The sequence below is a fragment of the Trichosurus vulpecula genome, chromosome 3 (assembly GCF_011100635.1).
Source record: "Trichosurus vulpecula isolate mTriVul1 chromosome 3, mTriVul1.pri, whole genome shotgun sequence".
Lineage (NCBI taxonomy): Eukaryota > Metazoa > Chordata > Mammalia > Diprotodontia > Phalangeridae > Trichosurus > Trichosurus vulpecula.
This window is the reverse complement of record NC_050575.1, coordinates 349,056,139-349,080,146: the sequence shown is the minus strand read 5'-3', so window position 1 is coordinate 349,080,146 and position 24,008 is coordinate 349,056,139. Positions and strand designations below refer to the sequence as shown.

The 24,008-nt window shown below is 39.3% G+C and overlaps 1 protein-coding gene across 1 annotated transcript in view; it reads left to right on the top strand.

The window, feature by feature from the left end:
• SLC3A1 (solute carrier family 3 member 1) overlaps window positions 1-24,008 on the top strand; it is a 36,953-nt gene that overhangs the window by 4,913 nt on the left and 8,032 nt on the right. Inside the window, exons 2-7 of the mRNA XM_036750322.1 lie at window positions 2,113-2,292; window positions 2,425-2,579; window positions 4,383-4,508; window positions 19,791-19,910; window positions 21,331-21,455; window positions 22,911-23,109. Coding sequence (XP_036606217.1) covers window positions 2,113-2,292; window positions 2,425-2,579; window positions 4,383-4,508; window positions 19,791-19,910; window positions 21,331-21,455; window positions 22,911-23,109 — 905 coding nt within the window. The remainder of the gene's footprint in view (window positions 1-2,112; window positions 2,293-2,424; window positions 2,580-4,382; window positions 4,509-19,790; window positions 19,911-21,330; window positions 21,456-22,910; window positions 23,110-24,008) is intronic.

Sequence of the window (24,008 nt, the reverse complement as noted above, 5' to 3'; positions counted from 1 at the left end):
TGTGTGTATGTGTGTGTATGTGTGTGTGTAGCACTTTGCAACCTTAAATAGAATAATGTGCCAAAGTTTTCCCCTAAACTAAAAGCTCATGTTTATGCTGGGTTCCCCCCACCCCACTGTGTTTCTTTACTCTCCAAATCTCTTTTTGAAAGATTACCCATCCTTTAAGGCTGAGCTCATGTACTGACTTCCCTAAGGCCTTGCACAGTTGCCCCAGCTGGACTCAATCCCTCCTTCTCTGTGCTCCTTCAGGACCTTAGATCTAGAGCTGAAAAAGACCTCAAAGGTTACCTGGTCCAACTCTTTATTTTACCAATGACGAAACTGAGTCTCAGAGAAGTTAAGTGACTTATCCAACAACTGATGTATGAATTAATGAATGAAGGCTCTATTAAGTGGTTATTAAGTGCTATGGATACAGACGGAAAAGGGAGATAGTCTTTGTTGTGACTTAACTGTCATTCTAATAGGGGAGGGGATGGGTAAGCGCTAGAGTCCAGCTTTGGATCCAGGTCTTCTGAAGACAAATATAGGCCTCTTCTCATTGTATCACCGACCTCTCCTTTTGTTATTATGACTTGAGTACGACTTACATCCCTTGTTAGAGAAGTGTTTTGAAGGTTGGGACTGTATTTTGTCCAATGTTGTAGTATCTAGAGCATCTAGCCTAGTGCATAAAGCAGAGGCACCCAGCAGATATATTTTTGAGTTATTAAGTAGGCAAACAGAAGTGAGAAGCACAGAATGCAAAAGAACAAAAAGTCCCCTTAAAACCAAAGAAGCTACATTCTTTACAATGGATGTTATGTTCAGTCCTGGAAAAAAAATGGCAGAGTCACTTGTGTCGTTCCTAACAGCATATAGTAGTAAGAAAGATCAACGAATGAGTCAGAACATCTTTGTTCTAGATGGGGTTTTGTCATTAACCAGGCTTATGACCCGGGGCAAACTTTGTTTCATCGTAGGCACTTTTGGGATGCTCCCTCCTTCACAAGCTGGTTGAGCCTTTCAGCGATGGCCTTCTAGTCATTGGGGCATTAATTTAGGAGCACCTGCTTGTTCCTTGGCTTTCCAACATATTGATTCTTATCCTTAGAATATTATGTCAGTATTCTTAAAGCATATTCTGTGGTTATGATCACCAATTACATATTTTCTTTCATTTTCTTTCTTTTTTAAAAAAAAGATTATTTTATGATGTTGGGTTATACTGTCTCTAGTTCCGTAGTCCTCAGAATGGCCACAGAGTGGGACACAGAGTGGCCAAGTGGCTTGGAGAAGGTAACAGAGAAAGTTATGAGAGATTTAGATAAAGAGATCAAGTCTCTGAGTCTATATTTAGGCCACTAGACCAAAGGTGAAACACAGTGTTTAAGCTATTTGTTTTAAGCTATTTCTTCATCTTTAAGATGAGGGGGTTGGATGAGGTAGACTAAAATTCCCTTCTAGTTCCAAATCTATGATCCTGTGGTTTTACCAACAATCCCCTGGTCTTCTGAGTACTACACTCATTTCATTTCAACCTTTTTTGTTGGTGTTAGTTTTGCCAAATCTAGCTCTCTCTTTGTTAAACTATATTGCACTTTACACTGACTAGTATAAAAGAGTCACATGATATATCGGTCAGCTATAATGCAGCCTTGCAGATAGATATATAAATTATTCAGTCCACATGTGATTGTGGTCCAGTAAAAGGAATTAAAAAGAGCAATCCTTTATTCTTCTCCTGGAGTACATTATAATTTAACTGAACAAGTGAGAGTGGCCATTCCAAGAAATTTGATGAAAATTCCATCCGCTCAACCACCAAATCATTCCTTGAGCATTAACAAGTCACTTGACTTTCTTGAACGTTAACCTTCCCATTGAAGAGTGCTTTGATATTTGGGAATATCTATTTCTGTTTTAAGGGTCAACTTATTATTAGAACAGGACAACGAAGCTTGATATTGAGTGAAATTGCAAGTGTTTTTGTCAACAACCAACATATCATTTCCAATAAGTACTTTAAACTTATTTTTATTCCCTTTTTAAAATGTTATAAGCCATGTTGTTTGTTTTAAAACAATCAACCTAATGTTTCTTGCCCTTAACATTTTTTCTTCCATTTAGGTATACAAGAGAAACTTGACCACATCATAAATTTAAATGTAAAGAATGTGTGGATTACTTCTTTTTATAAATCATCCATTAAAGATTTCCGATATGCTGTTGAAGATTTCCAAGAAATTGATCCCATCTTTGGAACAATGAGAGAATTTGAGAATCTTGTTACAGCTATACATGATAAAGGTAACAGAGAAGACAGGGAAAGAGTAGCTTTAAGTGCTTTAAATCTTTCAATTCTATACTTTTCTTGAATTGTATGTAGGAATTTTCATAATATACATCTTCCAACACATATTTTCACTCATTATTTATAAGGTTTGAGACTCATAATGGATTTTATACCAAATCACACAAGTGATAAACATAGTTGGTTTCAACTGAGTCGGAATCGGACTGGCAAATATACAGATTATTACATCTGGCATAACTGTACACACGTAGATGGCATGACAATACCACCCAACAACTGGGTAAGTGTTTTGCTTCCCTCCCTTTTTGTGAATGAAGCAAATAACTTTATTTTTGTTTAAATCACTAAGCTATTTATTGCAAACTTGATAGCTTATACACTTTTTGAGCAAATGTACAAAATCTGATGCAGATAGATTTTTCAAAACAGGAGAAAACCTTCATAAAACAGTAGTACTAAAAGGCATAAGCTGAGTCAATGCCATATAGCATCCTAGTTTCTTATGTCTCCAGGTGTGCTATTTAGACTTCAGTAAAATTGGAAGTCATAAGGGGACAATGACAGAGACAATCAAATGTGAGGGTGAGGCCTGTTAAAGAATATACCTTGGAATATATTCCACTTGGAATTGCGTATGAAGAAGTCAGCAGAAATTGTGAACTTTCCTGGCACACAGACTGCCTCACTACCTTTCTGTTTGGTTACTCATTCAGCATAAGACCTAACAGAAATCTGGGACATGTGATTGGATGTCACCATAAGTTAGGATGGTGTCCCTCACAGAGAGAACCCAGATCTGAACAGAGGAAAGAATTATCATACAGGAGTGGCTAGATCTCTCCCACCCCCCTGCCTGGGAGGTAACAATCTCAGAGCTCTTTGACCCCTTGGAGGGGGGGGTTGTCAAAGAGGAGACAGTGCCATTCACATAGTAACCGCCTCATAAATATTTATTGAATTTAATTGCTATCATTCTGGAAGGCAATCTCTAGGGAATCACCCTACATGTCCTTGTCTTGTCCAGTTTTTAATCCTTAACTTGGGTGTTGATACAAAATAAGTTTCAGGGAAAAAATTCTTGCCAGATATGCTGCTTTTGTTGGAATTACTCCTTTTTCTCCCCCAAACATTATGCTATTTTAGTGTGACTAATATGAAGGGTAAATGCTGTGAATCACAGGCCTCCCCATAGGCCCAAAGCCATCAAGGTAACTAGGGACATTTTTAGTGGAGTTAATTTACCAAAGTGCTCTCCATAAGAGGGCAGGTGAGGGGGGAATGAGTGAACCTTGCTCTCATCAGATTTGGCCTGAGGGGGAATACCATGCATACTCAGTTGGGTATCTTACCCCACAGGAAAGAAGAGGGAGGAAGATAAAAAAAAAATAAAAGGGGGGTGGGATGATGGAGGGGAGGGCAGATGGGGGTGGAGGTAATCAAAACAAACACTTTGGAAAGGGGACAGGGTCAAGGGAGAAAATTCAATAAAGCGGGATGGGTTGGGAAGGAGCAAAATGTAGTTAACCTTTCACAACATGAATATTGTGGAAGGGTTATACATAATAATACATGTGTGGCCTAGGTTGAATTGCTCAACTTCTTAGGGAGGGTGAGTGGGAAGGGAAGAGGGAAGAGAATTTGGAACTCAAAGTTTTAAAATCAGATGTTCAAAAACAAAAAAAGTTTTTGCATGCAACTAAAAAATAAGATACACAAGGCAATGGGGCGTAGAAATTTATCTTGCCCTACAAGAAAGGAAGGGAAAAGGGGATGAGAGGGGAGGGGGGGTGATAGAGGGGAGGGCTGACTGGGGAACAGGGCAACTAGAATATAAGCCATCTTGGAGTGGGGGGGAGGGTAGAAAAGGGGAGAAAATTTGTAATTCAAAATGTTGTGAAAATCAATGCTGAAAACCAAATATGTTAAATAAATAAATTGCATTTAAAATAAAAAAAAAGTGCTCTCCATAAAAGGAAAATGCTTAGAAACTTGTGAAAGATTGGGGTTGGAGAAGTTTTCTTCATTGGCTCTGATGTCATCTAAATTATATTAAGCAGCCAATGGTTTCTTCTTTATTTGATAGTTGAGTGTCTATGGAAACTCTAGTTGGCAGTATGATGAAGTGCGAAATCAATGTTATTTTCACCAGTTTTTGAAAGAGCAACCTGATTTAAATTTGCGTAATACTGATGTCCAGGAGGAAATAAAGGTGAGTAGCTGCACCCGCTTAAACTTCTATTTCCCAAAGCCACTTAAGCACTCCTTTTGTTGAACCAGTTGTATAAAATCAAATCACTGGAAGAATGTGTTTGGGACAAATACCTGTGGCTTCTTCCTACCTCCCTGGCACAATGGAAAGCTCAGATGTGAAGACATTAGTGACTCTTCGCCCACCCCAAACTGACTCATCTTCCCAGAGCTGCTGGCAAGACTTGGTGAGGAACAAGGTAAGACGTTAAAGTGTTGTCTAGCTAGAATTCTTGCACTGAATTTCCAAAGGTTCCTTTCATCATATGTGCTTAGTTGACACTTACTTCTGAATATCTACCCCTATAGGCAGGGAGGTGTGACCCTGGGCAAGTCACTTAACCTCAGCCTCATTTAGGTCATCCATCTTTAAAGTGAGAATGATAATAGCATCTACCTCACAGTGTTATTGTGGAGATGAAATGAGATAACATGTAAAATGCTTTGCAAATCTTAAAGTGCTAGGTCAGTGAGTCAGTGAGTCAGTAAGCAGTTATTAGGCATCTGCTATATGGTAGGCACTGTGTTAAGTGCTGGGGATACAAAGAGAGGCCAAAAACAATCTGATGGGGAAGAAGACAACAAGCAAACAAATATGAACAAATAAGCCATACACTCGATAAATGGGGAGTAGTTAACAGAGGGAAGGTACTGGAATTCAGAGGGAGGGATGGGAAGGCTTCTTGCAGAAGGTGGTATTCTAGCTGGGTCTTGAAGAGAGCCAGGGCAGCCAGGAAGCAGTGAGAGATGAAGAAGGGGAGCATTCCAGGCATGGGGGCAGCCAGAGACAATGCTTGCAGACAAGAGATGGGGAGTCTGGTTTGGGGAAGCCCAAGGAGATCATCGTCACTGGATTGAAGAGCAAAATTGTTTTTGGATGGGGGGAGGGAGGTATAAGATGTAGTAAAAAATAATAATTATAGCTAATATTTTATAGTGCTTATTGCTATATAATTATTATCTCATTTGATCTGCACAACCACTCTGGGAGGTAGGTGCTCTCACTGTCTCCATCTTATGGATGAGGAAACTGAGGCAAATGGGGGTTAAGTGACTTGCTTGGGGTCACACAGCTAGGCTTGTGTGGCCTAGTCTCAGAGGCTGGGCTTGAACTTGTCACCTCCAGGACCAGTGCTGTATCCACCACACCTAGCTTCCCTTAAAGCCTAGCTGGTAGGAGAAGACTAGACAGGTGGTGTTGGGGGTGGGAAGAGATTATGAAGGGCTTTGAATGCCAAAATGCACAAAATACCTAAGTGAGATACCTTGTAAAAGAATGGGAGCTGGTACATTGACAGAAGGAGGGTTGCTCTTATCACGTTTTCACCTGCCCTAAAATTAAGCACTTGTCTTCTCTTTTCTGCTGGGTTTTTCCTATGCACGGTCCTTTTTTTTTTTTTTTTTTTTTTTGATCTCTATATTACAAAACCGAGAGTTTCCAACACAGTGGGAACTAGAGAAGTTTAGATGATCTGGATCAATATTTGCTACAATGTATCACAGTTGTTTTTTTTTTTTTTGTAAACAAGTCCAGATTCTTCCCCAAATTCCTGAGAATAGTAAACTTAATGAACACAAATCTTCTTTACTATTCACTTGGGATGATTATTAGTTGTTTTTGGGACAGCCTTAGGCAGATCAAATCATAAGAGCAAATAAAGGTGCTGCCCTGGAAAGTGACCTTGCCCAGAAAAGGTTTAGTGAGCCGGGTCAACCCCTGCCCACCCGGCGATGCCCTTATCTTTGAAATAGAAATAGGCAGATTAATAATTTGCCAGCCAGAGTTCCTGTGGGTCATCCTAAATTGTGCCTATTACATAGGTGACTTGACTGGCAACACACAGGTATTTCCTTTTGCCTCCTCCCCTTAAAACTCCATTCCATGTTTAGTCTCTGGAGACGCTGGGACACTCAGTGATTGTTTGGTAATAAGTAATGCTGCAGAAAGGAGCTACTTGTTTCCTTCGTGTTCCAGTATTTTCCTTCAGCTCATCTTTCACCCGCATTTAGTGAGAGAACATGATCCTGTTCAACGGTCTTGAGGCTAATGTTTTACAAGGGTGAAGTGGTAAACCCAGCCAGTGCATCGTACTTTGAGAACTTCACTTGGAACCAGACTCTGATGAGGACTGGCTGTGTAAACATTCTGAGCAAGTCACTTCAACTGTGTAAAGTGTCAAAAAGGTGCTGCCCTACACTGGTAGAGAGAATTTCTTCACCTAAAAGTTCTGTGTAAAATCATCGGTCCAGGCCCTCTCCCTGTCCTGTGTTAAAACTAGAGGCAGCATGGGGAATGGATAGATAACAGTATTATAGATTCAGAGCAAGGAGGGACCATAGATAACATCAAATCTGGTTCTCTTGTCTTACAGATGAGGAAACTGAGGCACAGGGCAGTTAAATCACTTGAGAGGGTCAGAGCTAGTAAGTGTCCGAGGTAGGATTCAAACCCAGATCTTGAGTCTGAGTCCAGCTCTTGCCCACATACTATGCTGTCTCTCATAGGACATAGGTTCCCAAGGAAGGAAGATCTGGGTTCAGGTGTTGCCGGATAGTTGTTAGCTGTGTGAATATGGGCAAGTTATGGATTTCTCTTAGCCTCAAGCAATTCTTAAGTCGTGGGTGGCTCTTAGAAAGAGGCAAGTTTGGTAGGAGAGGGAGTTTCTGCATGGGGGAAATCCCAGGGCCTTCCTGTGTTCAGTGTAAGTCTTCTCTTAATCTCGGGCAAGTCTTTTAACATATTTGGGTCAAAGTTTTTCTAAGGTGTAAAATCAGGGTTGAAAAAGTTGGGAAGGCTCTAGGAGGTGTCGGTGGGGTACACCTTGAACCAAACTGATTTGTAGAATTCCTTTTACTTGGCAAAGACAGTTCATGTATCCTGTCGTTTATTCCTCACAACTTCATGAAGTACAAAAGGTTATTCCTAATTCACATATGGAGAAACTGAGGCTGAGCGGCACAGAGTGACTTCCCAAAGGTCATGCAGTTTGGGTTTGCACCTAAATATCCTGACTCTTGGGCCAGTTTGTGTTCTATTATCTCACAGCCTGTACTAAGCACTGTCTTTCTGTTTTCTTATTTGTGACACTCCTCCTGAGAGGCTGCATGGTGCAGGAGATAGAGGATTGATTGATGCCTTGTGGTCAGGAATACCTGAGTCCTAGCTGTACCACTGACTTGTATAGCTGTGTGACCATGGGCAAGTGACTTGAGCTCTCAGTGCCCTAGGAAATGTTCTAAGATTAAACGTTACAAATTGCTCATCTGCATTTGGTAAAGGGAGTTTTCTTATCAGGAGTTAGCCACACCAGTGACATCAGTGGTTGGGACAAAAGCAGTAACAACAACCAAAACCCATTTCCTGTGGTCGCAGAAGTGTGTCGCCGTGGTTTTGACAAACCGAACAACAGCTTTACGTGAGAAAAGCCACAAGTCCTTCCTAGCTCCGAGCGACCCCGAGTCTATCAGCGTGATGGCAGAGCAAGACTAACATTCCTATTCTGCACTCAATAGTGCGAAAATCCCCCCCCCCATCATTTCTTTGTCTTTTTCCTTATAGGTTTCAGTCTAATCCCTTCCAACCCAAATTGTTAGGAAACCCGTGATCTTCACTGGAGAATATGATGAAAGGAATCAGGGCTAAGGCCAGGGGTGTTCTGGTGAATGTTTAACAACAGGCTCTTGAAAAAAAAGTGTGCTCAATACACTTTTAAGGTTAATCTGCATAATTATTCTCTACATCACTTTCTTAAGTCTTGACAATCCATGGAACAATAAATCAAGCCCTGATTTGTAGCACTTGCTGATTTCCGAGGTATAAATGCTCATCCTGAAAATTTAACAATCAGCTCTCTCTAGCCATCTCAGGTGGGAGCAGGTTCCAGCACATCCCTGGAAGGGACTCCCCTCCCTTGGTCTGGGTCTTTTAACTTTCCTAGTAGTTTAGGTCTTGGGTCACTTCTGCTGTCATCCCCCAAAGTATCCACCAGGGGGAGGTCGTTTCTCTGTCTTTAGCATACCCGAGTATGGTTTCTGTAATCACATTTGTTTTTATCAAGGAGGGAAACTACTAGATGGAGCATTTGCAAGTTGTGATATTCCTCTCATCCCTTGCTTTTAGTCTAAGTTACTAAGTGGTTTTATGGCCAAATCATTTGAAGAATAAGCCCGCTTCTCAAACTTTCCTCCCCGTAGCTTACCTTTCTACCTTAGCCCTTAGCGCTATATGTGGAAATGCCTACTCTGTTCCACAGAATCACAGATTCAGAGCCAGAAGGAATCCTAGAGGCCGTAGAGTCCAAACCCCTCATTTTGCTTATGAAGAAATTGAGGCCCAGAGAGATTAAAGTGTTTGGGGGCAGCTAGGTGGCGCAGTGAGTGGAGCACCGGCCCTGGAGTCAGGAGGACCTGAGTTCAAATCCAGACTGACACTTGACACTCTTACTAGCTGTGTGACCTTGGACAAGTCACTCAACCCCAATGACCCTGCTTTCCCCTCTCCAAAAAAAAAAAAAAAAAGAGAGAGATTAAAGTGTTTGCCCAGGGTCCCACAGCTACTAAGTGTCTGAGACAGGATTTGAACTCAGAACTTGCTGACTTTCTATCCAATACTCTATCTAGGTCAGCCTGGGCACAGTTTCTGATCTAGCTTTCCTTTAGCTGAAGTTGCATCTTTCACATTCACTATAATGACATACCTCCTTTTTTTTTTCTTGCTTATTAAAACTTCCAGGAGGGGGAGGGTCTTATTTTCCCATTCCTTTGCAAATTCTCATGGAGATCTACCTTCCCTTAAGGAGTCCACTGATGTTTCCCTCCCTGGCATCCTGCCTCACAGTTCTTACCTCTTTCTCAGCTGTCCTTCAGGATTTTGGCTCTCCTAAAAAATGCTATGTGTATAATGAAAGATAGATGTTTCTCATGAAACACTAGGAGCGTGGCACACTCACAGTCTGGAAAATCCAAGTAAAATTATTTTTGGTCCTCCCTTTGTACCAGCAAAGAAGTCTGAATTTTTTTCATTTATGGGGTATTTACAGTAACTTATTGTAAAGTTAAGGTTAAGTATTTGGTCATAGGCTATATGTATTTGGTCAGTGTGGTATCTCTACATTTCTAGCCTTTGTGTCTCTGGCTTCTGCATTCTTTTTGCAAACTTTAACTTTTTACTTATTTTAACTTTAAAAAAGAAATTGTGTATATGGCATAAAAAGATAAAATAAGTTCATATTATATAATACTATACTTATATTTTATGCATTTCTGAGTTTCTAAACTTTCTCTGTGTCATCTGCTGACCTTCATGTGTCATCTGTGGCTTCTGCAAAATTCCCCCGAAATTCCCATTGAGTTTCTTATGCCAACTTGCAATATATCGAAACCATGATGGGGAAAGTCTTGATGTAGAAGGGATAACTGTATCTCAAATGAGGAAAAAGGACAGTCTTTTGTCACCTAGCGTGTGTAGCTGCTTGCTCTTCCTGGAGGGCTGATGATCCCAAATTCAAGTCTCTTGTCTGTTCATCTCTCCAGGCCACTATTTATCAAGTAGCAATCTGGGCAAGGAAGCTTTCTCCTCCCAAATATTGTTCAGTAGGATACAGACATATTGGCTCTAGGTTCACAGGATCTGGATTCAAATTATGATACAAATGCTTATTATATGTTTGACCTAGGCAAGTCATTTATCTAACCTCCCGATGGCCTCCAAGCACTAGATCCATAATCCTGTGTAAAGTTTCAATTCAACCCTGTTCAAAAAGTGTTTGTGTGTGTGTGTTTCTGAATGTGAATGTGTGTGTGTGTGTGTGTGTGTGTGTGTGTTTTAAGCACTTGGCATTTGTGTTACGCACTGTGGAAGGTACAGAATAATTAGAATCAAGCGGTACAATAAGCAGTGGGTACAGGTCCCCAGTAAGAGCATGCTCTCTTGTGTAAAAATGAAGAAGCTCTTTCTTATTTCTGCACATGTGAACTCTACTTTTTTCTTATTTTTTTCTTTTTTCTTCCAGCTGGAAGTCGAGATTTATGTAATCATCAAGCAAATTTTTTAAGCTTTTAACACAGTTAATGCTGAGCAGGGTTTTGTTCTGAGTTGTCTCTTCAAGTCTGTGGGAGCTGGCCCAAGGAAGTGGCTTCAGTTTGTCATCAAAATGAGGAGGATAGACTACGTGATCTCTAATATTCTGTGAAATCTATTGATTTTTGCCCGGTTAGGGCTTATAACATAGAACAGCAGAACACCCTCAGCAGATAGACCTAAGATTCTTTCTCTTATGGTTGGAGCTGGCCTATGATCAATGGAAATGCTGCTTTAGAGGCAGCTATCTGATGCAGTGAACATAGATAGTGCAGGTCCTTGGAGTCAGGAAGACCTGAGTTTAAATTTGGCCTCAGACATGTATTAATTGTATAACCCTGGGCAAATCATTAACCTCTGTTTGCCTCACTTTGTAAATCTCATCTGTAAAAAAGGGATAAGAATAGCACCTACCTCCCAGGGTCGCTGTGGGGATCCAGTGAGTATTTGTGAAGTTCTTAGCGTAATGCCTGGCAAATACTAAATGGTATACAAATGTTAGATGTTGGGTTGACTCAAGGAAAACAGTGTAGGGAGAAAAGAGGCTTTTTGGGGGGCTTTATTTAAGTATTTTCTTTTTTTCCAATTTCATGTAAAAACAATTTAAACATTTGGGTTTTTTTTTTTTGAGTTCCAGATTTTCTTCTTCCCTCTCTCCCTTCCTCCCACCCCCATCAAGAAGGCAAGTAATTTGATACAGGTTATGCAAGTGAAGTCATGCAAAACATATTTGCATATCAGTCATATTAAAACCCGCCCCCACAGACTCCCCCCAAAAAACCAAGAAAAATAAAAAAGTAAAAAAAAAGTATGCTTCGATCTGCATTCAGACTCTATTGTTTGTTTGTCTGGAGGTGGATAGCCTTTTTCATCATGAATCCTTTGAGACTGTCTTGGATCATTGTATTGTTGAGAAGAGCTAAGCCATTCACAGTTGACCATCATGCAGTAGTACTGTTACTGTGTACCACATTCTCCTGGTTCTGCTCACTTCACTTTGCATCAGCTCATATAAGTCTTCTAAGGTTTTTTTTAAAAACCATCCTGCTCATCATTTCTTCTAGCACAATAGTTGTCCATCAAAATCATATTCCATAACTTGTTCAGCCATTCCCTAGTTGATGGGTATCCTCTCAATTTCCAATTCTTTGTCACCACCAAAAGAGCTGCTATAAATATTTTTTGTACAGAGAGATCTTTTTCCTTTCCTTTTTTTCTTTTTTGAACTCTTTGGGATGGAGATATAGCAGTGGTATTGCTGAGTCAAAGGATATGCATGGTTTTATAGCCCTTTGGGCATAGTTCTTAGTTGCTTTCCAGAATAGTTGGGTTAGTTCACAACTCTACTAACAATGCATTAGTGTCCCAATTTTCTTACATCTCCTCCAAAATTTGTTATTTTCCTTTTTTAAAAAATCATATTAGCCAATTTGATGGGTATGAGTTGTTTTAATTTGCATTTCTCTAGTCAATAGTGATTTAGAGCATTTTTTCATATGACTATAGATAGCTTTGATTTCTTTGTCTGAAAGCTGCCTCTTCACATCCTTTGACTATTTATTGATGGGGAAATGATTCATATTCTTATAAATTTAATTCAGTTTTCTGTGTATTTCTGAAATTGAATCTTTATCAGAGAAACTTGCCATAAGCTTTTTTTCACAGTTATGATTACTGTGTATTTCCTTCCATTCTATTTTCCCTCTGTTTATCCTTTTCTCTCTTTCTTTCACCCTATGTCTCCTCTCTCAATCCATCCTCTCTTCTATCAGCCTCTCCCTACCCCCTTTTCTTATCTCCTTCCCTTCCTACTTCATGGTAGGATAAGATAGATTTCTATACTTGAAAAAGTGTGTATGGTATTCCCTCTTTCAGCTAATTCTGACAGGAATAAAATTCAAGCATTGTCTGCCACTTCCCCTCCACTGTAAAAGCTCTTTTGTGCCTCTTTTATGTGAGATAATTTACTCCATTCTACCTCTCCCTTTCCCCTTCTCCCAGTACATTTCTGTTTTTCATCCCTTAATTTTTTTTAGACATCCCTCTTTCTTACTCCTTAATTTTATTTTTTTATATATCGTCCTATCATAGTCAACTCATACCCATGCCCTCTGTCTATGTATATTCCTTCTAACTGCCCTAATGACAAAGTTCTTAGGATTTGCAAGTGGGAATGTAAACAGTTTAACTGTGTTAAATTCCTTATGATTTTGCTTTCCTGTTTACATTTTTTTTTTGCTTCTTTTGGGCCTTGTATTTGAAAGTCATATTTTCTGTTCAGCTCTGGTTTTTTCATCAGGAAAGCTTGAAAGTCATCTATTTCATTAAATATCCATTTTGTGGCTCCACGATATTTGGATTGTTTTTTTTCTGGCTGCTTGAAATATTGTCCCCTTGACCTAGGAGCTCTGGAATTTGGCTATCATATTCCTTAAAGTTTTCATTTTGGAATCTTTTTTTTCAGGAGACAATAAATTCTTTTTTTTTTGAGGGGGGATGGCAGGGCAATTGGGGTTAAGTGACTTGCCCAAGGTCACACAGCTAGTGTCAGGTGTCTGAGGCTGGATTTAGCTCAGGTCCTCCAGACTCCAGAGCTGGTGCTCTACTCACTACGTCACCTAGCTGCCCCAAATAGATTGTTTCAATTATTATTTTACTCTCCTTTTCTAGGATATCAGGACAATTTTCCTTGATAATGTTTTAAAATATGATGTTAAGGCTCTTTTTCTGATCATGGCTGTCAGGTAGTCTAAATTCTAAATTATCTCTCCTTGGTCTATTTTTTAGATCAGTTGTTTTTCCAATGACACATTTCATATTGTCATTTATTTTTTCATTCTTTTGATTTTGTTTTATTGTTTCTTGGCACCTCATAGAGTCATGAGCTTCCACTTGCCCAATTCTAATTTCTAAGGAATGATTTTCTTCAGTGAACTTTTGTACCTCCTTTTCAATTGTACTTTTTAAGGAGTTTTTTTTTCTTCAGTGAATTTTTGTACATCTTTTTCCATTTGGTCAATTCTACTTTTCAAGCAGCTCTTCTTTTCAGTGGATTTTTGTGCCTCTTTTACCATTTGGCCTATTCTTTTTTTTTAAGGTGTTTTTTCTTCAGTATTTTTTGTGCCTTCTTTACTAAGCTGTTGAATATTTTTTCATGATTTTCTGGCAGCACTCTCATTTCCTTTCCCAATTTTTCCTCTGTCTCTTTTGTTTGATTTTTAAAATCCTTTTTGAGCTCTTTCGGGAATTCTTTTTTGGGCTTAAGACCAATTCGTATTTTTCTTTGAGGCTTTGGATGTAGGTGTTTTGACTTTGTTGTTTTCTTCTAAGTTTATGTTTTGATCTTCCCTGTCACCATAGTAACTTTCCATGGTCAAGTTCTTTTTTATTGTTTGCTCATTTTCCAGCTTATTTCTTTATGTTATTAACTCTGTGTCAAAGTTAGGTTCTGCTCCTGGGGTGGAGAGGGGACTGCCCCAAGGTTCAGGCTTTTCATGCTGCTCTTTTCAGAGCTAGTTCTGGGGGGGTATCTGTAAGTTTTCAGTTCTTCCAAGGTAGTATGATTTAAGGAGAGGTATGATCACTGCTTTCCTGGCCTATGAGTGACCACAAGAACTTTTTACATCCTGGAACTGTGAGGAATGTTCAAACTCCCCTGCAGCCACAGGCTCTAGTGTGCTAGTACTCCTCCTTGCCTTGGGACTGTGATCCAGAAGTGTATATGGACAATGCAATAGAGTCCTGAACCCAGTGTCAGCAAATGGTGCTTTGTAATCTCCTTCTGACTAGTTGTCCCTCTTACCGTATATGGGCTGTAGCTGCTGATTTAGTAGCCCCAAGGCCTGCTGCTGGCTTGTGGGGCACAGCCTGTGCTAGACTGTGCTCCACTCTTACCCTAGCATGACAGAATTTTCCTGCTGACCTAAGTTGTCTTGGGCTAGAAAATTGTTTCACTCATCTTTTTTGCTGGTTCTGCTGCTCCAGAATTCATTTTGAGGTGTTATTTTAAAGTTGTTTGGAGGGGAATTTGAGAGAGCTCAGGCAAGTCCCTGCCTTTACTACACTATTTTGGCTCAGCCTCCCCGCCCCTGCCCCACCCCATCCCTTTCTCCATAGTAAGTCAAAAGAGTCATTTCCAATAAACTTTACCAAACCACTAAGAATGTTTGTAAGCAGGGAATTAAATTGGAATAGGCTGTGTGCTATAAAATAACATATGCAAACAACTTTGCAAACCTCAAAGCCCTATGTAAACACTAACTCTTGTTCTTGTTGCTGGTGGTGTTGTCCTCGTCCCATAAGAGCACCCAAGAATCCACTTTGCCTTCCCCTACAAGCTTAATACAGGACCCACTGCCAGCTACGGTGAGAAACACCCTGGGAAACCTTGATTGAAGTAAAGTTAATAACAATTGTCAATAAATTCTCTTTTTTCATCCAATAAGGGGAATTATGTCTAGTATATAACGCAGAGACAGCATAGCATAGTGGGGAGAGAGCTGGCTTTGAGTCAGGCTTCCTTTGACACATGTTATCTCTGTGACCCTAGCAAGTCACTTAACCACTGGCTGTCCTGGGTGACTAAGAATAAAAGTTTCCAAGTAGACACTGACCTGTAAGGGTAGAGTGTGATTCCTCATCTGGGAGCTCCCTGTCTCCAAAAAACAATCACAAGTCCAGTCCCTATCCTTGTGTAAATGACACATGCATAGCAAAGATTTTTCAGGACTGAACTGTGGACTGTTTAACTATTTGGATAGTTTAAAATAGGTTTCCGAAATAAACTCTTAGGTTTTGCTTCATGTTATACGGCGGAAAATGGTTAATCTCAGAGCTGGATTAAAAAATAACAAGACTGTAGTAAAACACTCTCTAAGACCACAAACCTTGATTTGGATGATTATTTTATTTTTCAATGTCTGATAACCAGTACTAATGCCCAAGAGGTATTAAAACATTGGAACAGTCGCTGGCTCAAGGACTGCTATATTTAGTGTTAGGTGGACTGTATATGGAGAGAGAGAGAGAGAGAGAGAGAGAGAGAGAGAGAGAGAGAGAGAGAGACAGAGAGACAGAGAGAGACAGAGAGAGAGAGACACACAGAGAGAGAAAGACAGAGAGAGACAGAGAGACAGAGATAGAGAGAGACAGAGAAACAGAGAGAGGAAGAGATAGAGACAGAGACACAGAGAGACAGACAGAGAACAGAGACACAGAGAACAGTCAGAGACACACAGAGACAGAGACAGAGAGATAGAGAGAGAAACAGAGAACAGAGACAGAGAGAGACAGAAAGAGACAGAGACAGACTGACAGAGACAGAGATAGAGAGAGACAGAGAGAACAGAGACAGAGAGAGAACAGAGAGAAGGAAAGGGAAACAGAAGAACAGAGATGGAGATAGTGAGACTGACAGAGATAGAGAGAGACAGAGACAGAGGGAGAGGACAGAGAGAAGGAAAGAAAGACAGAGACAGAAACAAGTCAGAGCAATAACTAGTGTTATGGTTTTGGCATTTGGTGATACAAACACAAATTTCATCAACTCCAATCAGCTAGTAGTGGTCTGCAGCAGATTACCAGCTACTTATTTATCTGTGGCAAATCTTGTCTTCAGTTTTGCCAGCATCTACCTGAATTTAATGATTTGTTTTAATATCCCAGACTGTTTTTTGACAGTACTTAGCAGAGTTTGCTTGGTTGCTCTCTTGCCTCTATTTACCTTGCCTGTGGTTTTTGGGGTACACTTTTGAAGTCCTAAGTCTAAAGCAACTCACCTGCTCTTGCGAAGGTTTGACAGAGCACAGGTGCACCTAAGCTTTGCATCAGTCGGAAGGACCATGTATTCTATTCAATCAACATGGAAATTGGAAGATTAAAGTTACGTAAAGGGGTGGAATAGTTCTGCTAGTTTCCTGCTGTTGGCCCTCACCCCCCCTCCCCAATTTTCATTAATTTGTCTGAAGTGACCCACTCTTAGTCATATGTAGTATAAAAATACATTCCCAAATTAAATTTGAACATAATTTAAACAACTTCCACCTTGGACTATCCAAAGTTCTTCCTCCCTCCTTGAGGGGACGGGCATATAATCCAAAATTGTTCCAGAGGAAGTTTGGAGGGGTGGGTTGTAGGTGGAACAAATATCAGATGCTCAAGGGCAATTCTTAACCTGGGGTTAACTTAAAAAAAATGTTTTGATAACTGTATTTCAATAGAATTGGTTTTCTTTGTACTCCAGTCTATTTAATTTTATTCATTCAAAAACATTATGCAGAGAAGGGACAAAAAAAGTCAAAAAATGGTTAAGAACCCCTGCTCTGGGATGAACTTGAAGGCTACCTGTACCTGTGCCAATGGATGAGCTTCACTTCAGTCTCTTCCCTGTCTCCTGCACATGCCATGCACCTTTTTGGCTTCAGACTTTGACTGCATGCCATCTTTCTTAGGAATTTCCAACATTTCTCCTCACTTATCAATTTGATCTTTCTAGGTCCACCTACCCATGAAGACTTCTTTGACTGCTTCAGATTTTTTTTTCTGATTTTAAATTCTAAAATTCTAATTTCTATTAGAATCTCTACTGCTCACTTGGACACATTTAAATTCAATCTTAATTAGTAACTTTTTCTCCATCACCTTAAGTCTAGATAATCAGTAAAACAATAAATCAAGCTCTGAGTTCTAGCATTTTTTCGGTTTCTGAAGTATAGATGTTCATACTGAAAATTCCACTGTCAGTTCTGCCAAACTGGCTTGAGCAGATTCTAGCACCCTTCCTTGATACATCCTTTAATTAAAAAAAAAATTAACAAGAATTTGTTAAGTACCTGTTACATGCCAGGTGCAATGCCTTGCAACCACCCTAGGAGGCAGGTGCTATTATTAATCTCTATTTAATGGACAAGGAAATTGAAGGAAACAGATATTGTGCCTTGCCCAGGGTTATCTATCTATCTATCTATCTGTCTGTCTGTCTGTCTCTCTGTCTGTCTGTCTGTCTCTATATATCAGGGTTATATAACTGAGGTCTTCTTGACTCCAGGTCCAGGGCTCTATCCACTGTGACACCTAGCTGCCCTTAGGTAATAAGGCAAATTGTTCCTTCAAAATCCCCTTTATTCTACCTGTAGAAAAAAGGTTACCATTAGTAAAAGAAAATGAAATGTAAAGAAAAGCCTGGACTTTCTGGTTAGATTGTTTTCCTTTGTCATAATACCTATCCAAATAAGGTAACTTAAAAAGATACCTCTTTAAAGATGAAAATACATTAACCTTACACCACCTATAGGTGCATTGTACTTGGTAAACTAGTCTAAATCTTCAAGATCATTGACAGCATCTGTCATATTGTCTGCTAAATAAATCACTTGCTAGGTTGATATCTGGTTCTTGCTACTTACTTTTATCTTATTCAGCTTCAAAATGGGAGAAATTATCTTTAAATGGATAGAGAGATGATTAGTGAAAATCTAAAAGAGGAAAAGATGACCTCAAAGAGCCAGCATATTTCATCCAGAACAAGCCATGCCAGACCAAACTTCTTTCCTTTTTGGGCAAAGTTACTGATCTGATCCAAGGGAATACCATGGACATAGTTTACTTAGATGTCAGCAAAGCATCTGATAACATATTTAATGTAATTGCCATAGAAAGATGGAGAGATGAAGACTAAATGATGATAGTTTCAAACCATTGAAATAAACTGGTTGAATGGCTTGCCTTAATGATAAAGGGCTGTGAGTCCATGGACATGGGAATCAGTTGGTGGAACTGGGAATGATTAACTTGGAGAAGAGAAGATTCAAGAGGTGCATAATAGCTGTCATCAAATATTTGAAAGGCTGTCATATGGAAAAGAAATTAGAGTTATTTCTGGTTGGCCCAATGGAGAAGAACCAGGAGCAATGGTTCGAAGTTGCAAAGAAGAAAAGTTGGGGTTATTGTCAAGGAAGAAAACAATTAGAATGATCCAAAGGTGAATGGACTGCTTTGATAGTGGTTCTCTCTCATCAGATGTCTTCAAAAAGAGGGCATGGTGTAGTGGTTTATTTTTTCCCTGTTGTGTTGAGGTTAATTGCTGTTGAGGTTCCTTCCAACACTAAATTATCATGTCACTCTGTAGTCCTTGTGCTACCTACCTCGCAAGACTGTTTAGAAAACAAAAGAGATGATGTATGTGAGGGTTTATAAACAGTTAAATATATGCATTTCAATTATGGTGATGATGGTTTACACTCATCTCAGCAGGAAACCTCTGGAAGCTCTAACGTCCATTTCCACTGTAGGAATTTGCTTGAAAGGATAACAACTACGAAACTAGATATTTGTTTCTAGTTTGGAGTAGATTGCAAGTAGCATCTGATCAGGGGGACCTGGGTAGGGTAAAGGTAGGGAGCTTTCCTGGTTCACCTAAGTCATATCTTCATAGTGTGGCTTCATTGTTTGATTTGGACTGAATTCTCTGAAGATCAGAAACATAGGTGCATTGATACATATACTCCAATGTAATTACAAAGATTTTAATGCAAAGTATTAAAAGTACAAAAGAACATTCTAAGTTCAAATAGGAATGACTTTTGGGTTATCCAGCCTCCTCTGTTCACCTTCATGTATATAGTTACTTGAAAGTTCATTATTTTAAGAAAATGATATGCTTATTAGGTAATAATAGCACTGCCTTTCATCTGTTGTTCTTCTTGTCTTGGCTGTGTAACTGGAGAAGTTTCATTTACAGGTCATATAATGGAAGTCTCCTAAAGTGACAAGTCATTATGATAATGTAATCTATATGCATTGTTTTTGATAAACTTGGTTTGACAGAGGGACAGGAAAGATCGAGCCCAATTTTTAAAATCATTAAGAGTCAAGAGATTTCTTTGTATTCACTCTGTTATGCATCCCAGTTTTTAGAAATGCGCTCAGGAATTTCTGGTGTATGTGTGTGTGTGCGCACGTGTGTGAGAGGGAGAGAGAGAGAGAGAGAGAGAGAGAGAGAGAAAGAGAGAGAGAGAGTTGGGAGGATCATTTTATGACAGATTAGCTGGCAAATACAATCTTGAATGAAAATTGGAGAGTATATGTTGATAAAACTAGCTAGCATTATAACAAATTAACGTTCTATGATAATTCAGTTTGCCATCCATTTGTGTTTCCTGTGTGTAGGAAATCATGCAGTTTTGGCTTGGAAAGGGTGTTGATGGATTTAGTTTTGATGCCGTTAAATTTCTTCTAGAAGCAACACATCTGAGAGATGAACCTCAAGTGGATAAGACTCAAAACCCGGTAAATTACCTCAAACTTTTATTTTCCATCTCTTTTGAAATATGCTTGCCATGGAAGTGGATTTCTTTGGTTTGGGGGCATCCATTACACCTAGTTCTGCCTAGTTCTGCCTTGTTGTATCATAAAGTCCACAAGAGATTCACATGTACGTGAGGGGAAGCATGGTAGGTATAGCTCCAGCTCTGCACGAGTAATCAGAAGACTTGGTATCAAGGTCTCCTCTCATCACTGCCTGACTTTGGGCAATCCATATTATTACTCTGAGTCAGATTTCCCACCTTAGAAAGAGCTGTAAGGCTCAAATAAGTGAAGGTATCTAAAGCACTTGTTCAAGCTTATCATTGTATAAATGTGAAATGTTAATTTTAAGATCAGTCTCCATTAAAGTTCTATTCCGGTGGCTCCTTGTTTGGAGGTGACTCTGGATTCTTAAATACAATGCCAGTAAAGAGTGAACATTGACAGTTCCCATCAAGCTGGGAGCCAAGCCCAACAACAGTTTGGACAATTCATCACCAAAAGATGGGCTACCAGTTGTTTTGTCTTTTTGATTTTTGCTGCAACTCACAAAGATGGTCTGTTAAGGTTTGCGATCTGCGGAGGTGAAAGAATATCCACAGTCAAATGTGGAAAGATCACTGGCCTAAGTAGTTCTGCCACAGTGGTGGTGATCTCAATGAATGATTGAAAATGAGAGAATACAGGATTACAAAGTGAAGAGTTGTGAGAGAACTTTTAGTGTCCAGAGAGGTCATGTAGGTAGTTGTTAGTGGTAGAGACACATTCAAATTTCACACACAGTGTTCTTCGTGTTGAACTCTGTTAGTGTTTATAGTAACTTTGTAGGATTCTAGAAACCCCATATGATTGCTGCCATACATACCTTTAGGTGGTTCTGGCCTTCAATGCCATTTCAAGACAGTGGAGAGCCTCACTCCTGCCAACCTGCTTGAACAGCTGCCACATGAATATGGGTCAAGTTCTTATGGACTATCTCAGATGTTTATCAGGCCATCCTGGCATTGGTTGCTCAGTGAATATCACAGTTTGGGCCAATATACAGTTCCTATCGTGTAGTGATAGGTTGTTACCAGAGTGGGTTTACTGAGTTTTCTGCATGGCTCTGTTTGAGGTCCTCCTCACATGACCTCATAGAAATACTAGTAGGGAGGGAAAATACATTGTTCTTGTTTCTCACTGCAAGTTCTCCAGAGAGAAGATTGTAGGCTTAGCTAATTGACTGTTATTAATTTAATAATGATAGAGTTAAATGTCTTCCGCAATTAGGTCACTTTTCTAGGCATCTATGTATAATTAAAACCTTTTTTGGGACAATGCTTAGGAACAGTCTGTGTTCTTATGCAATAAGTGGTGGGCATTTGGCATGTGAGATGATAATCTAATTGTGCTGCTTTCAAAGGACATGGTTACCAACTATTCTGAGCTGTATCATGATTATACCACCACTCAAGTTGGGATGCATGACATACTCCGCAGCTTTAGGCAGACCATGGACCAGTACAGCAGGGAGCCTGGTAGATACAGGTAAAAGGATATACCTTTGTCTCCCTTTCTGTTGGGTTTTTTTGGTTGTTTATCCCTAATATCAAGTAGCATTTGGAAGCAAGAGTTATATTCTATTAAAAAAATTTATTAAGTACCTACTGTATGTCAGGGTGGGATAAAAAGATAAAAATGAAATAATCCCTGCTTTCAAGGTGCTTACATTCAACACAGAAGATATGATGTATACCTGGGTATGTAAATTCAAAGTATATAGAAGGTTAGAGAGTAATTTCAGGAGGGAAAAAGGGTGAAGGTCTTGTGTCGGAGGTGTCACCTGAACTGTGCTTTGAAGGAAGACAGGGCTTCCAAGAAACAGAGAGGATGAAGACACGCATTCTGGAATACAAAGGTGCATAGTTGGAAGATGGGATGTCAAGTATAGGAAAGAGTTGACAGGCCAATTTGATCGGAATGGAATGGAATGGAATTTGATTGGAATGGAAACAAGACTAGAAAGATCCAGAATATGGAGGACTCTGAAAGCTACTTTAAGGACTTTTTTGTTTTTCCTAGAAGCAACAGGGGACCATTGAAGATTTTTGAGTAGGGGGTGAAGTGGGCAGATCTGTTATAGGAAACAAAGTTCTAAAATTACCATTTAATGTCAATCTGGTATGTTGCAGAGAAATATATTTTCTTATATCACCAATTGTGTTATATGATCTTTTTGAATCAGAATGCTTTATCTATATGAAGTAAAAAAACATTTATTAAATACACACCTTCTATAAAGTCCCCAATTAGTTTCTATAGGACTACAAGGGAAACAAGATGCATGCTTACCCTCTGGAAGCTTATAGTCTCATGATTGAGGGGATCGATATTTATGGAGGATATTGCAACATATACAGTGTTGAAAAACAGATGAGCAGTACATATTAAGGAGCAAAGTACTTATGTAATGAAGGTACTCTGGAGAGACTGAAGTGATGAAGGCTGGTAGGATATATATGGGAAGACTTCATCATCATCATCAACATAGCAGATATATAGCAACCTCTTTAAAGTTTGCAAAGCATCTCTGTGATTTCATTTGAGCCTCATGACAACCCTGTGAGGCAGGTACTAGTGCTGAGTCAGGAGTTTTTAGCCACATTTTAATAGAGGGAGGGTTGACTGGCTCAAATAACATTTGCCCCCTCCCCTCCCATTTTTTAGTCAGTTTAATCTAGCACTTCAGTTTGGTCTTTTCAAAAGTCTATTCAAAATGATTTCTAAGTTGTTGGAAAATGTGGCATATTGCATAATTTTTTTTTTGCCACTCACTGGCTTTCATGAAGCTTCTAGCAAATCCCCTCTGTATGAAATCCATATGACCTTGTGCACTATGTATAAATATAGCTTGAGTCCATTCAAGGCTTTATATCCAATTAAAATGAACACCATGTCAATATTGGGGAAAATCAAAACCTTTTTTAAAAAATCACTTTGCAGATTTATGGGAACTGAAGCAAGTAACCAGGAAGGCATTGAAGAAACCATGATGTACTATGGAACATCTTTTATCCAAGAAGCAAATTTTCCCTTCAATTTTTACCTCACAGAAATGACTACTCTCTCTGGAACCGAGGTCTTTGAAGTTGTGGCATCCTGGATGAAGAACATGCCAGAAGGAAACTGGCCCAATTGGATGGTAAGCATTCAGCTCGATCCTAGGAAATACCCATATCTCTGTGTTCTGTAATGTGGCCCTGAGAGCGATTTATTCCTCAAACCAGATGTGGATTTGTGTACAATACATTCTCCTGAGATCCAAAAAGGACTCTGTTATGTAAAGAAGCATTTCTTAAGAGCTGACTACATGCCAGGCACTGTGCTAAGCACTGGGGCTACAAAGAAAGGTGAAAAAGTCCATGCTGTCAAGGAGCTCACAGTCTAATGGGGCACAAGAAATACAATTTTAAGAATTAATATTTTAAAAATAATAAACACTTAAATATTTATTAAATATCTAACCCACAAATCTAGCCATAAAAGCAGCATAGAATCTGAAATTCCTCTCTACTTGACCCAGAGTTTATGATCTCAAAGAGGAGAAAATACATTTAGAAAGAAACTGTTATAGGCTGAATATTATAGGAGTATAAAGGAGAACATTATAAGTTACAGTGCCTGGAGAAAGCATCTCCCTTCTCTACTTATTCTTTGTCTCTTTTTTTTTTAATGATCAAGGACAAATTCTATTTCCCCTGCAAAGGCCTTCCCTGCCTAAAGCAAATCTCTCCTGGACTTTGACAGTTATTTCTATTAAACTCATTTGGTGATCTTTTGTATTTTGCTCTCTTCTTGTCCTTTCAAGTGAAACTTCAGACTTGGAGACAACAAAACATATTTCGTTATCAATTTGTTTGGCTCCACTGGGGCTTTATGTATGATTTAATTCTTTTTTTTTCATCTTTTTTTGTATTTAATTTATTTAATATATTTAGTTTTCAGCATTGATTTTCACAAGAGTTTGAATTACAAATTTTCTCCCCATTTCTACCCTCCCCCCCACTCCAAGATGGCTTATATTCTGGTTGCCCCGTTCCC